Source organism: Myotis nattereri (assembly GCF_964212035.1).
Source record: "Myotis nattereri genome assembly, chromosome: 16".
Lineage (NCBI taxonomy): Eukaryota > Metazoa > Chordata > Mammalia > Chiroptera > Vespertilionidae > Myotis > Myotis nattereri.
This window is the reverse complement of record NC_138091.1, coordinates 13417543-13433198: the sequence shown is the minus strand read 5'-3', so window position 1 is coordinate 13433198 and position 15656 is coordinate 13417543. Positions and strand designations below refer to the sequence as shown.

Here is a 15656-nt window from a genome sequence, read left to right as displayed (position 1 = left end):
GATTTGAATACTGGCTTCCCCATTCAGTAAATTTTATGTCCTTAACCCATTTTACTCTTTAAAATTTAGTGCCCTCATCTTTTTAAACCTGCTCTTTCTTAGACTTGCTTCCTCTACAACCCTTCTTACTCTGGAAATCTCAGGTGTTTGTGTTTGACACGTAAGTAGTTCCTTCTGAATTAAAAGAAAATCAGCCATGTCTTCAATACTTAGCGAACAGAGTGGTGGTGAAGAGAAACAGACTCCATATCTTTTAGGTTGAGTTGTACTAAGTATTCATTACACATGGTACGGTTTGTCCTGGGGACAAGAGTTGGCACACAAGAAGCCCAAATGCTTATGGAAGTTTTATAAATAGTGGCTCTACTGCAAAACCTGTAAGATGATCAATGGCCTTCCCAGCGAGAGTGGCTCAGTGGTTGAGTGTCAACCTATGAGGTCATGGTTCGATTCCCAGTCAGGGCATCTGCCAGGTTATGGGCTCAATCCTTAGTGTGGGGCGTGCAGGAGGCAGCTGATCAATGATTCTCTCTCATCATGGGTGTTTCTATCTCTCTCTCCTTCTCCCTTCTTCTTTGAAATCAATAAAAATATATTTTTTAAAAAGATGATCAAGGTCCTTATAAACATACCAGTCACCTAAGGATGGCTAGGGGCATAGTCTTCAGAAACCAAGCCCGCTGTGCTGAGCTTATGGTCAGGGCTTGCATCCTCTAGGACAGCGGTTCTCAACCTGTGGGTCGTGACCCCTTTGGGGGTCAAACAACCTTTCCACAGGGGTCACCTAAGACCATCGGAAAACACATATATAATTACATATTGTTTTTGTGATTAATCACTATGCTTTCATTATATTCAATTTGTAACAATGAAATTGGGGGTCACCACAACATGAGGAACTGTATTAAAGGGTCGCGGCATTAGGAAGGTTGAGAACCACTGCTCTAGAATGCGCTATCACAGGGAACAGGAGAGGATGCCTTTGGATACTGCTGTGGGTTGCAGAACAAGACATGTTGGAAGGTGTTGGAGAGATGAGGCCATTGGGTCATGATCTCCTTCACTCCGCTCTGGTGAAAGAACCCTGCTTAGAGAAGTGCACCCTGTGTCCCATCTGCTCTGCTCAGAACGAAGCCCATTTCTTACTGTGCTTGTGAGGAGGGTACCTTCCACCTCCTTTTTTCATCCTCAGCCCCAAAGGAATAAAACATCACCCATGACTTCATGGAGCTGGTACCTGAATGTTACATGTCCGCCTTAGAGGGCTCTCTCAGAGGAAAAGTGTTGGAATCGCACTGATACTTGATTTTAGGGAGGTGCCTAGAGAAGAGGGAAGTCAGGGCTCTCCTCTCTGTGTGGAACCAGAACTGAGTCAATGTATCCCATCCCCAGGATATGGAAGAGACTGTGGAGCAGACTGGAAGCCTGAGCATGTATTGCCACTTTGCAAATGGCATTGGGGAGCCCAAGTACATGCCTGTACAATCATGGGAGCTTTTGACCCAGACTCTGGCGGAAGCCTTGGAGAATCACAATGAGGTCAACGCAGTGATGGACCTGGTTCTGTTTGAGGATGCCATGCGCCATGTGTAAGTAGCTTCTCTTGTTTTCTTTTCTCAGTTGCCTCCTCTTCCCCATATCTGGGGTCTCACCTAGACATTGGAGGACACTGACAAACCAGGAATCCAGCTACTTCTTCTTCTGTGGAGGTCAAGGGGCAGCTGCTGCTCCTGCCACTGGCCCTAGGGGTCACCCTGGTGCTAACCTCAGGCAGAACAAGAATCATTTCCTTGTCGGTCATTCACAGTCCCTGGACATGACCACAGTGATATCATGGGGAAGTTTGAGGTAACAAAAGGAGCATCAGACAGCTCAGCATCTGCATCCCGATCCCATTCTAGTCCAAGGGCCAATTTTATAATAATGAGATTGGAGCTTTTTGTTTAAGACAACTGCACATCTATTTCAAAAGTTAAATGTCCTTATAGGAGCTGTTGCTATCAAATGAATCACTGAAGTAGTCACTAAGCCTCCCAGATAGTTTATGGTCATACCATTGCTATCCCTACACTGCTCGTTATATTCCCCCTCTTTACATTTACCACCCCTCCCAGCTGGCCCAAATTTTTCCAGCCTGTCTCCTGTACTCATGTCTTAAGCGTAAAAATCTACTTCATCTTCAACTTCTCTGAACTGTTCCGTCCTTGATAAAATCTGACTGAGACCTGACTGACCCTGAGCTGAGGACAGCTGGTTTTTCTTCCCCATTCTCTGTACCCCATGGCCTAGAGAGAAGTAAGAACCTCTTTATCCCACACCATCCCAATGGCATTCCTCCTTTAATTCTCCACAAACTCCAGGATTTTTGAAGCACAAGCAACTGGACTTCCATACTCATTACTTCTTCATTACCTCCTCTTCTTACTGGCATCTACTAGCACTTGTTACTCCCATCATTCACCAGCATTCTTCCTGCTGGGACCATCCTTCTCTCTTCCATCACACCTTTCTTCATTCCTGGCATCTATGTACACCTTGTCCTTCTGCTCCTCGGCCTCCTTAGCTCCAGGGGTCTTTCTTCCATCCCACCTCAGCCACTCATTCACATGTTCCTATCCTGCAACTTCTATCAAGAGTGAACTCACCTCCAAAATCTCAACTTCAAACCTCCCACTCTCTGATTTGCACTGCCTACCCTTCCATTCACCTGCTCCAGTTCCGGTTATTCTTAAACTTTATTGAGACTTTATTTCATGAAAAGAAATAAAGTGCTTTCTCAAACTCTTTTGTCCCTTCATCTACCATGTCTTTACTTTCCTCAATCACCATAGGCTCAATCATCCTGGTGCAAGCTCCCTAACTTTGCTGCCATTGCATCCAGGTGACAAAACCCCACTGTCTTCTTATTCCACACCTGCCCCTAAGCTGAAGATTATTGAAGAAAAATCCCCCACCGTGTTGATTATGTTTGCTTTCGTTCATTTAGTCATCACAAAACCCTGAAGAAGGTTCATTTAACATCACATGCCCCATAAATCGGTAACAGAGCTCACATTAATGCAGTCTGGTTCCAGAATGTTTACTCGCAACCATCACACTAGATGCTTCTTTGTGTGCCTTTTGCCTTCCCCTGATCCAGTAGAAGCTCCTTGATGGTGTGTCCCACTCACCACTGTGTACAGCATCTTGGACAGTGCCTGGTACATAGTGTGTGGGCAGTAAACAATGGCTTTTAAATGAAGGCCTGGGAGGGGGCATTGGGTGGAAGTGCACAAAGGAGAGGAAAATGGGAGACCTCTGTAATCGTGTCAACAATAAAATGAAATGTTCACTAATCTTGTTGAAACTTCAATGAGCATTTTCCTCCCCTTTAAGAGCTCCCGAGCCTGTGTCATAGTCATGGGATTGAGACAAATTATCTTTTAAGAGTAAATTAAATTTGAGACAATAGCAAGTGATTCAGTCAATGTGGTTTCCAACGTGAGTGATCAAACTGACTGACATTGTTTTAGCAATGGAAAAATAACGGATATAATGAACCGCCCTGAGGGGCAATTCTGAGGAATAAAGTGCATTTGGATGTGTAATTTTCAAATACCACTGCCCGTGGCTCCATCCTTGCACTCCGCTCCCTGCCTGAGGCCCCTCGGCCATCTCCGCAGCCCTTACCAGCCAGAACGAGCAGCTGCAGCTTCCTCTTACACAGAAAACAGAGCACACCAGCGCCGTGAGAAACACAGACCCGTGGCTTCTCATCGCTGCACAGTGCCCACAGCAGAGGCATGTGGACTCACGCCAAAGGTCCCACCTTCTGGTGTCCAAGGTGGGAACAAGGCGGGGCAGAGAGGGGTGGACTGTATGCGCTTCCACAGGAATACCCAGGGCCAAGGGGCCGGCCAAGGCGAGGGCCTGCATTTACAGGTGCCTGAAGGCCTGTGCTTATTTCGATGGTTTATTGGCTATTTGTTCTCACCACTTGAATTCTTAACATTTTCTTTTGTTTGATTCCCCTACACCTTTCCTAAGCTTCGCTGCTTTTGCTATGAACTCCATAATGGGGCCTGTGGAGTAGTTACAGCACATGCTCTGTAGATTGAGCCAGGCCCAGGGTCAAATCCTGGCGCTGCCGACCTTTGGCTGTGGGCCTACATGAAGGACAGGTAACCTGCCCAAGCCTGTTTCCTCCTCTAGAGGATGAGGAGGATGAGAATGCCTTTCCCGAGGGGTTGTTACTCATGTGGAGTGCTTCGCGCTTGGTGAGCAGTCCGTAGCTGCGAGTCTTTTCTTCCCTCCGTTGTTTCCCCACTGATGGTACAGCTTTGCTCTCCTCCTGGCTCCCTTCACCATCTCAGCAGAGGCTTGCTCTGCTTTGTTTTTAAGCTTCACACCAGACCTTTTCCCTGCACTGGGCCTGATCATAACCTATCTTTTCCTTTTCATTCACTGCTGCATGGATCTTCCTGCCTTGTCTTCTTTTCTCGTAGAAAAAAAGGAACCTCAGATGTACTTGGTGCCCCTTCACTCGAGTATCTGACCCATTCCTGTGTGTGTGTGTGTGTGTGTGTGTGTGTGTGTGTGTGTGGTCTTCAGTACACCAGCTTCCTCCAGCTGTGCTGTGTACATCGTCAGCTTTTGTTCTTAATCGGCCAGAAGTGCTGCAATGAATTAACTTAGATGCTGTGCTTTCCTGGCCCAGTAGCCCTTCCGAATATTGATCTTCTCTGTAAATGTTGTAATTTGAATGCAGAGTCCTTTGCCCTCGTCAGAGGTTGTTAATGAATCCCCAGCTGGAGTCTAATGCTGACAGCTGCAGACTCGCCCATTCTTCTTCGGAAACTTCATCACGAATGATGTGTTTTCCATTTAGATATTGAGTAGCACGCACCATGCTAAGCTGAGTCGAGGCCTTCTGGAGTAGAGCTGGGTGTTAGACAGCCCAGAGAACCAGCTGGACTTCCCCTCATCCTCCAACTGCCCTCTCTCTTCCATTAATCCATTTCTGGCCCCTCCTTTTTTAATTAGAAGAGGGGACCTGGATATCTTAGCACCAGACTTTCTCCTTTTGTCATTGTCATCAGACACCATCTAATGTAGGCACAGAGCAGACGACTCCTTGACCCAACATAATGAGCAATTGTGTGCATCACCCCAAATGCGATGCTGGTATTAGGTACATGTTCCTGCTTAACAGAACGGTGTAGGATGCCTTCAGTGCTCTAGCACTACAGAGAGTACAGGGTGATTATACACACTCTTCTGGTATCTAGAAACTATGGTTTAATAAGGGAGCAAGAGCAGTGTAAATCTACCTGATACAAGACAGAGTACAGTGTCATAATAAAAAAATTATGAAGTGAAAAAATAAAATTATGAAAGAATTAAGTGCAGCTCAATAAAAAACTCCTAAATGTTTAGGGAAATAAATTTTAACTGCATAAATTTAGGGACATACAATTTAAGTCCAAAAAGCTAAAATTTTCTGTACATAGAAAACATCAAAATGAAAAGATAAAAGTGCCAAATTGAGGGTGGGGGAGGATTTTGAGACATATATAAAGAGGTCTTACAAATTGAGAAGAACACTACAATGGAGAAGTAGGCAATGGACATAAAATTCACAAAGAAGAAATATATAATGATTAATAAGAAAAAGGTTCTAAAATAGATCCAGAGACATAGAAGCATGCAGCAGACCGTGGAATCTCAGAGGGAAGGCAGAGGTAGGTGGGCAGGTAGGGAGAGATCAACCAAAGAACTTGTATGCATATATGCATAACTGATGGACACAGACAATAGGATGGTGAAGCCTGGGTGTGGGACAGGGAGGGCTAGATGAGGTCAATATGGGCAAAAAGGGGGCATATGTAATACTTTCAATAATAAAGATTTAATTTTTAAAAAGAAAAATGTTCAGTTATCTAGATATCAAAAAATTAAAACCATAATATTGTCAACCATTAAATAAGCAAAACTTAAAAAAAAAAACCTGCCTTGGCCAGTGTTGCTCAGTGATTAGAGTGTTGGCCTGCTCACCAAAGGGTTGTGGGTTCGATTCCCAGTCAAGGGCACATACCTGGTTTGCCAGTTTGATCCCCAGCCACTATCAGGGCATGTGGGAACAACCAATCAACCAATTGATGTGTCTCTCTCACATCAATTTCTCTCTCTCTCTCTCTCTCTCTCTCTCTCTCTCTCTCTCTTTCTCTCTCTCCCTCCCTCCCTCGCTCCCTTCCACTCACTCTAAAAATCAGTGGAAAAAATATCCTTGGGTAAGGACTAACAACAGCAAACACAAGACCCAGTGTCAACAAGGTTGGGGGCAAGACCCCCCTCTGCTGGAGGTGGGAGTTTTGACTCGCACTTCTGCTAGGGTTTCCTTTCAAAAAGCAAAGGCATCCCATAGTAGAGATGAGGTGATAAGGACCCATGGACATGTAGTTTATTGATGCTAATTACATGACTAAGTCATCAGGATATGCAAGAAATTTGCAGTAATAAAATTCAAACCATAGAAGCTTAACATGAACCCTTTAACCTCATACTCACTGGTATTTTGTTGACATATCAAACCCCACCGCCAAAACTTCCCTCAAGCCCTTCCTCCAAATTGGTGTTAGCTAGACCCTAAGTTGCTCTGTCCCTAATTACCATCTGTTAATTTGAATATGGGATTTCTCATTATAATATCGTTAACACAAGACCCTTAGTGGCATAGGAGGTGGCCTGTGAAAGTCACCCTCAGATCTATCCTCAGCTTTATTTGGATGGACTTCACCTGAGTTCTTGTTTTGCACATTCTTTGGATCCCAAGATCACCAACACTGTTGTCTCTTCCTCCTCATCTCATCCATTTCTCCACGGTGGCTTCATTACTGTGTTATGTATCCCCAGATTCACTGGCTTAATGCATTTCCATTCAACTAACTCTGCCTAACATGTTCTCATCCTCCAATATTCACCTTTTGATGCTACCATTCTGGGGGCAGTTTTTCAATATGTATCATAAGCCATAAAAATTGTCGTACTGTTTGACTTGGAAATTTTGCTTCTAGGAACTTATGCTATTGAACATAAATATATGAACTAAAAATATTCACATAGCATTAGTAATAACTGGATAATGTATGAAACAACCTAAATATCCAACAGGAGGCTATTACAGACAAGGAATTTATTTGGTATAATGGAAAATTGTGCCACAATTAAAAGCATGGTTTAGCAGATTACTCAGTGGTGTAGGGAAATAATCACAGCATACTGTTAAACTAAAAGAATGATTTCAAAACACTATGTTCAATGTACAATGTGAACCCCATTTTGAAAATATATGGGATAGAAATATATTGAGTTTTCAGATGTAATAAAGTATGTACACATAAATATATACCTATAAGCATACAGACGCTAGAAAAACTTCAGAAGGACATATAATTAATGTTGATAGTGTTTATGCAAGATAGAATTGTAGTTTTTTCTGTTTCATGCATTTTTTATAACGAATAGTTATTGTTTTTAAGATGAGAAAAGGGAATTGGAGTTATTCTTATAGAGAATGTAGATATCTTACATAGGTCTGTATGTAGTGTTGAAGGGAATTTTTTTTAAATATTTTTTATTTATTTTTTACAGAGAGGAAGGGAGAGGGATAGAGAGTTAGAAATATCAATGAGAGAGAAACATAAATCAGCTGCCTCCTGCACACTCCCTGCTGGGGATGTGCCCGCAACCAAGGTATATGCCCTTGACTGGAATCGAACCTGGGACCCTTGAGTCCGCAGGCTGACGCTCTATCCACTGAGCCAAACTGGTTAGGGCTGAAGCGAATTTTTAAAAAAGGTGGTGGTGGCCTGGAGGGCAGGCTGTGAGCAGCGCGATGGAGAAGTGGCATTTGAGGAGGGGGTGGAGGAGTGGGTTGCTCTGGAGGGCATGATCTAAGCCCGGGCCTGGGGATGTTTCCCCATTGCTGGGTGAGTAAAGTGCCGCTGCAAAGGGAAGAATCCAGAAGCCAAGGAAGTGGGTGTCTTGTAGGGCTGGCACTAAGAATCCACAAATGTTCATTAGAAGGGCATCATCATCCAGGAAGGGTGAGAGAGCTGAGAGCTGTCAGCCTCTGTTATTCACTGACTAATTTTGCTTCTGTCTATGCTTGTACTCTGGCCTTGCCCTGACTTTTTTTCTAATGGTATGCTTTCTACTTTTCTCTTTTTCCTGCCCCCTCCTCTTGTCCAAAAGCACAGAGAGATGAAGTCACATGAAGTGGGGAGGTGGCAGAGTCAGGATTAGCTGGGGAGTGGGAGGGGCTAAGCCCTGGTCCCCTCATCCTTGCCATCACATGCCCCCTCCAGCCCTGCCTGGAAGCCCTGAGCTGTTCCTCCACTGCCCACCGTGGCAACTTCAATCCACTTAGTCAAGAAGGTAAGGCCAGGTATGGGGACAATTTAAGTCAAGTTTCCCACAGCTGAGCCCATGATCCGCTCCAGGGAGGTTCTAGTTCCCACTCACTGAGCACGCCCCTCACTGTGCACACCTCTCACTGTGCACGATCCTCACTGTGCACGCCCCTCACTGTGCACGCCTCTCACTGTGCACACCCCTCACTGTGCACTCTCCTCACTGTGCAAACCCCTCACTGTGCACGCCTCTCACTGTGCACACCCCTCACTGTGCACGCCTCTCACTGTGCGCACGCCTCTCACTGTGCGCACCCCTCACTGTGCATGCCTCTCACTGTGCACACCTCTCACTGTGCACGCTCCTCACTGTGCATGCCCCTCACTGTGCACGCTCCTCACTGTGCACACCCCTCACTGTGCATGCCTCTCACTGTGCACACCTCTCACTGTGCACGCTCCTCACTGTGCATGCCCCTCACTGTGCACGCCTCTCACTGTGCATGCCTCTCACTGTGCACGCCCCTCACTGTGCACACCTCTCACTGTGCACACCTCTCACTGTGCACGCTCCTCACTGTGCATGCCCCTCACTGTGCACGCTCCTCACTGTGCGCACCCCTCATTGTGCATGCCTCTCACTGTGCACCCTCCTCATTGTGCATGTTCCTCACTGTGCACGCCCATTACTGTGCTCACCCCTCACTGTGAACGCCCCTCACTGTGCACGCTCCTCACTGTGCACCCTCCTCACTGTGCACGCCTCTCACTGTGCACCCTCCTCATTGTGCATGTTCCTCACTGTGCACGCCCGTTACTGTGCTCACCCCTCACTGTGAACGCCCCTCACTGTGCACACTCCTCACTGTGCACCCTCCTCACTGTGCATGCCCCTCAATGTGCACACTCCTCACTATGCAGGCTCCTCACTGTGCACGCCTCTCACTGTGCACACCACTCACTGTGCACGCCTCTCACTGTGCACGCCTCTCACTCTACACGCCTCTCACTGTGCACGCCCCTCACTGTGCATGCTCCTCACTGTGCACACTCCTCACTGTGCATGCCCCTCACTGTGCACACTCCTCACTGTGCACACCCCTCACTGTGCACACCCCTCATTGTGCACGCCTCTCACTGTGCACACCCCTCATTGTGCACGCTCCTCACTTGCAGGCTCCTCACTGTGCACGCCTCTCACTGTGCACACCCCTCATTGTGCACGCTCCTCACTTGCAGGCTCCTCACTGTGCACGCCTCTCACTGTGCACTCTCCTCACTGTGCATGCCCCTCACTGTGCACCCTCCTCACTGTGCACACCCCTCACTGTGCACGCCCCTCACTGTGCACCCTCCTCACTATGCACCCCCCCTCACTGCGCACCCTCCTCACTGTGCATGCCCCTCACTGTGCACGCCCCTCACTGTGCACGCCCCTCACTGTGCACACTCCTCACTGTGCACGCTCCTCACAGAAAGACTGACTGAAGCTTGGCGCCTCTGCTTCCTTCCCTACAGCTGCCGCATCAATCGCATCCTGGAGTCCCCAAGGGGCAACGCGCTGCTGGTGGGGGTAGGTGGGAGTGGCAAGCAGAGCTTGACCAGGCTGGCGGCCTTCATTAGCTCCATGGATGTGTTCCAGATCACGCTGCGCAAAGGCTACCAGATCCTGGACTTCAAGGTATGGAGGAGGGCCTGTGGGGGGAGGCCAGCCTTCCTCCAACTGCCCACGCTCCCTCTCATCAGTTCTCAGATCCCTTGCCCAGAACCTCTGCTTAGCTGTCCATCCATTTTCTCCTTCGATTCTGGGCTGGTGAGGTGAGAGGCCCTTTTCTGCTTAGTCTCAGCCTGAGAGCATGGCCTTCCCAGGTCTGTGACCCAGGACCTCGGCTGCTTCAGCTACATCTGTGCAGCCTCGACTCTCACACCAATCGGAAGCACATCTATGTCAAGTGCGCTCACAGCTCTAAGACTTAGGAGCAACTCTGACAGTCTGTCCAAGTTCTATAAGGAATTCATCTTTTAAACATGTGTTTAGTAACCACCAGCTGCCGGGACCTTCAGTAGCATTTCCTGGTTTCAGAATCAGGCACTTGGGAGCCACAATGTGGGCCCAGAAAGAGGAGCAAGGCTTTCTCTATAGCTTTCGAAGGCCACTTGGCCCAGCCCCCTCCCATTTATCCAGGGCCACAGCAGAGGCTCAGGAGGGAGTCATGATGTAACTTCCATGAGAATGCTGCTCTTGCCGTCTCTGGGAAAATTCTAGCCAGCACTAAGCCAGACCCACCCACCAGCCTTCATAAGCTCTCAGCCAGGGGTGCCTACTGCTGCTCTGAAACCACAGCTCAGAATCTCAGTGATTGGCTGAACCTAAGGTCATTCACAGTAGGTCACGTTCACAGTAGGTCAATCTTTACTGCTTCTAAAAAAGAGAAGACAACACTGTGAATAAGAGAATTATGCATTTACAGAATGACCCATGACTGTGGTTCTCAACCTTGGCTATACACAGAAACCCTTCAAATAATGCTGATGCCTGCATCTCACTGCCCAGAAATTCTGACTTACTTAGTCTGGGCAGCTGCCTGGGCACCAGGACTTTTCGAAGAATCCCCCAGGTGATTCTAATGGAAGTTGAGAGGCATTGTCTTTGGTAATTCTGCAAATGCATGGATTTGAGAACCATTGATCTAAAGGGAGTTTATTAACTTTAAAGGGGAATTTATTTGACCATGAATGACTACTGTAAGGAAATGTATGAGGCTGTTAAAGAATGAGCTTTGAGTGGTGCAAGAGGCAGAAGACCAGCATTAGGGACTGATGGCTAAGCTTTATGAGAGGGATACAACAAAGGAACCAAGACTGACTAAACTGGAAAACTTCAGGGCTTGGAATCCTAGCCCAAAACTGTATCTACCTGCAATTTTGAATAGATGTTAATTTTCTACCAGGCAGGTGTGTGTGTGTGTGTGTGCGCGTGCGCCAATACATGTTTTTTGCAACACAAGTATTTTGCTGGAGCTAGTCATAAGAAAATAAGATGCTGCTAGAATAAAATATATACATGCCCAGGCAAGTATCCCCAAGTGCCTTTTTTTAATCATCACCCAAGGACAATTCATTGATTTTTAGAGAGAGGGGAAGAGGGAGGGAAGGAGAGAGAGAGAGAGAGAGAGAGAGAGAGAGAGAGAGAGAGAAATTTGTTGCTTCTTGCATGCGCCTGCCCCAACCAAGGCTGGATTTAGCCCACAACCTGACTGGGAATAGAACCCCAACCCTTCAGTGTATAGGACAATGCTCCAACCAACTGAGTCATCTGGCCAGGCTCCCCAGGGTCTTGCTCTGTGAAAACCTAGAGCACTCACTTGCCTCCTGGGGCAGGTCATTCACTGTATGATGATATGAGTCTTCCCTGTCCTTTGAAAAGCTGTTACCTCTGTGCACAAAGCAGGAGCTCTAGAAGCTAACAAGGAGCCACCGTGGTTTTATGAAGTAAAGCTCATCACTATTTAATTTTACCTGCCCACCTCTATTGCAACCAAGGCCTGGGAATGAGGTGTATTATCCTGTCAGCAAAAATGGAGCTCTTCCCTACCTCCCGCTGCCATTTTGCTTTATTTCCAATGAAAGGAGGCAAGAAAATGGCCCATTCCTAAAGAGTGGGTGGGGATTGCTTGCAAGAAGGCCCTCTTCACAGAGATCTCTGATATTGATTGTTTCTGCAGATGGATCTGGCCGGCTTGTGCCTGAAAGCCGGGGTGAAAAATCTCAGCACAGTGTTTCTCATGACTGATGCCCAAGTGGCCGATGAGAAGTTCCTCGTGCTCATCAATGATCTCTTGGCATCTGGTAAGAGACTCTTCGTACCTGAATATCTAATAGATTTTCCCTGGAGTTGGAGTCATTCGGTCCAAGGTCAGAGAAATGAGGGAGAAAACTGATACAGTGGAGAACTGGTTCATCAAGGTTTTTCTAGGATTGATGCTGGGCCTGCTGATCTGGCTTTTACATTTACTTTTCATGGCAAAATAGACAATAATCTCAGGGCTTTCTCGGGACTAGATTTGAGAATCAGAAAAACAGGCTAAAGGCCTGTGGTTCCCTCCCCAAAGCCAAGTCAGAGCGAAACTAGAATGCGTGCAGTTTTTTCAAGTAGGTTAGGCATTAGCAGGAAGATACACGGAGCGAGAACATGCACAAAAACATACACAATCGGGCAAGGTTAGGTTATCAGTTTAATTAATTAAGGATTCAGAACTTTTGGGAAGCAAAGTGGAAGCAGGAACAGTATCTCTTCATGGTTTTCTTGATTTTCAAAGAACTTAACAGGGGATGTCAAGTGCTCTATGACACTAAATATGAAAAATAGGACTTCAGTCAAAAGTTCAAATCTTGACATTTTGCTGTTCTTATTGATCCCTGTTTATTTAGGAATTCAGGACTTAGGTCAACCATTCTAGAAAAAAAAAAATATATATATATATATATATGCAAATCCATCTAATGTATACACACACACACATATAATCTGATATATAAATAGGCTAGAAACCCGATGCATGAAATTTGTGCAAGAGTAGGCCTTCCTTCCCCCAGCTGCTGGAACCAGGTTCCCTCTGGCACCTGGGGCCCAGGCTTTCCTCACAGCCCTGGCTTCGTCCAGAAGGTCATCCTGAAGGACATCCAGTCTAATTATTATATTACACTTTTATTATTATGGATATACCCAAGAAGACAATATAGTACATAAATTATGCATTTTTATAAATGTGGTATGTGTATATATTTATATTGATTTAAAGGGGAAATTTAAATTCTGACTCTTAAACCAGATTCAGCATCTGCAAAACCACCTCTTCATCTGGGTTAAAAAATAAAATAGTGCACAGATGTTCCTAAATAAAATTTCTGCCTCCAGGTTTCCAGCATTCCGGAAAGCTAATTTCTCCACAATTCATGCCCTGTCTCTTTAACTGAATACTCTTTAGTTTATAGAATCCCGAGACCATGACCACAGTATTCTCTCCCATAGTCTATCTCATGCCCTGTATTCAGGGTGGCTCCTGCCATGCAATCCTAGGAACTTTACTGCTTCAGAACCATTGTCTGCTTCAAACTGTGCACCCTTGTACCCCAGGCCATTTTACTCTTACGTCCACCAAGAGCCACTCGTCCCTGGCCCAGATCACTCACTAGCAGGCTCTGTGGGCAAATGTTAGCTTGTTTACGGTGAGGACCAGAGTTCCAAGTCCCTTACTGTGCTGGCTCCAAGTCTTACACTGATCCCACACTCTTGTATCTTTCCCAACTTGCCCTAATTAAGTTAATTTTAGACCCAGGAGTTTGCCTCCTAGCTCTTATACCTCTTCTCCTCCAATACAATAAATGCTTCCTTTCCTAAATACTATTTTTTAACATCCCACTAACTCTACAGCAGTATATCCCCTACAGCCTTGCCTGACCTTTTATTATTTTACTACATAATGAGAGAGGGGTCCAATTACCCTCCCGCCCTCAAGCTGCACCCTAATCTCTAACTTCTAACACAGCCACAGAGGGTGAAATTGTGCTTCCAAAGCCTTATAGCTTTGGAGATGCCAGACGTGTTGCCACCCTGACCCTGTGCCTCAACTGGCTCCAATCCAGCCAGGGCACCTTCTCCTAAAATAATGTCAGAGACACAGAAGATGTTATCCTTTTACCAATTGAAATTTCAGTCCTCACATATTTTTAATTTTTCATTTAGGAAAAAAAAAACACATTTTTTCAAGTTTAAATGAGTTTCTGAAGCCCTACCCAGTGAAAGCAGTGCATTCAGGCAGCTTCAACGTCACAGAGCTTGAAGCTCCTACTTCCCTTTTAAGGCTTCCATATTAAAACAAGACTTACAAACATATTGTAATCGAGATAAAAGTAAAAGTAATACCTTTCTACTCTAATCTTGCTTCCTTTTTTCTTAACTACTTTGACAAAGAGAATAGAGCATATCTTTGTTCTAATTTTCCCTGCCAAATTAATAATTTCTGGCTAGAAATTAACTGCCTGCCAATCCAGGGATTCTGCCAGTCTAGAGCGACAGGGATTCCTCAGAAACTCCCCATCCCGTTAGTTTTTCAATTTTATGGAGTTGTGCAATCACTTTATTCTTATATAAGAGTAGAGACTAGGAAACTGCAATCAGGCTACTTTGCCATTAACTCACCCCTGTTATCTACAAGTCCCATTAGGTTGAAGATAAAGGTACAGTGAGTGAATTCCACTTTTCAACTCTCCTCCAAGAGCATCTTCCCCAGGACCTACTCATCTCACACCAAAGGCTACCTGGCTTCCTCCCACACTTCTTTAGCTCGCTGTTTCATCTCTTGGTTTCTGGCACCATTTCCAAAATCAGATACTGATGGTACTCAGCTCATTAATCCCACTTCTGACACCAACCAAACATTTCAGAACCTGTCATTGTATTAGTTGTATCTCAGGCAGATTATAAATAGACAGGAAGAAATCTTACACACAAAGTTCTTAAACTCCTGGTTTAATTAGCAAAAGATACATAACTGTATAAGAGGCTGGGTGGCCACCCGATCAGAGCAAATGAAATAAAGCATATCTTTGATCACTTCCCTTGGCTTACCAGGATCCTTAATGGGGGTCATGTGGCTGCTGGTGAAACTATGGATGAAATATTTGCCCTAACTTGAATCTGAAACATTTAATTCTTGCTCTGTTCTTATTTTTCAATATAATTACTTCTGGAGAGTATACACTGGCCATCAAACCCAGGTATTTATAAAATTCTTACCAAATTTGTTCTCTCTTGGTCCTTAAACCAAAATCAGCATCAGCAAGGCCCCATGCTGTGGGTTTCTGGGGCAGCACGTGCATCCAGCTTTCCATCATTCCAGAGAGCCCATTTTATGGCAGTCCCAGCTGAGAAGGCTTAGTCTGCTCCAGGTGTGGTGTCTTTTTCTCTCCTGACTCAGCCAGATTTCATGCTCCATTTTACTTTGGGATTTTATGTTGGGATTCCCCTTTTGTTTTTCAAAAAGCTTAATTCTTCACTCCAGAATTAAGGTTTCTCTTTCCTGACCCAACTAGGTCACTTTTTCTAATCATATATTCAAAACTATTTATTAAGTTGCCATGTTCAGCATGTGCTGTGCTCAAAAATGAGTATCACACAGCCTCTATGTGGTCTGTTGGAATAGTTCATATCCAATTGTGTCATCTCTTTTGTAAAGTCATATGCCTCTCCATCTCTGAACCAGA

At 45.5% G+C, this 15656-nt stretch overlaps 1 protein-coding gene across 1 annotated transcript in view; it reads left to right on the top strand.

The window, feature by feature from the left end:
* The window catches only part of DNAH9 (dynein axonemal heavy chain 9), a gene marked incomplete at its 5' end in the record, with an annotated part of 338080 nt that overhangs the window by 199519 nt on the left and 122905 nt on the right, over positions 1-15656 (top strand). Inside the window, 3 exons of the mRNA XM_081109536.1 lie at positions 1393-1589; positions 9909-10071; positions 12116-12239. Coding sequence (XP_080965662.1) covers positions 1393-1589; positions 9909-10071; positions 12116-12239 — 484 coding nt within the window. The remainder of the gene's footprint in view (positions 1-1392; positions 1590-9908; positions 10072-12115; positions 12240-15656) is intronic.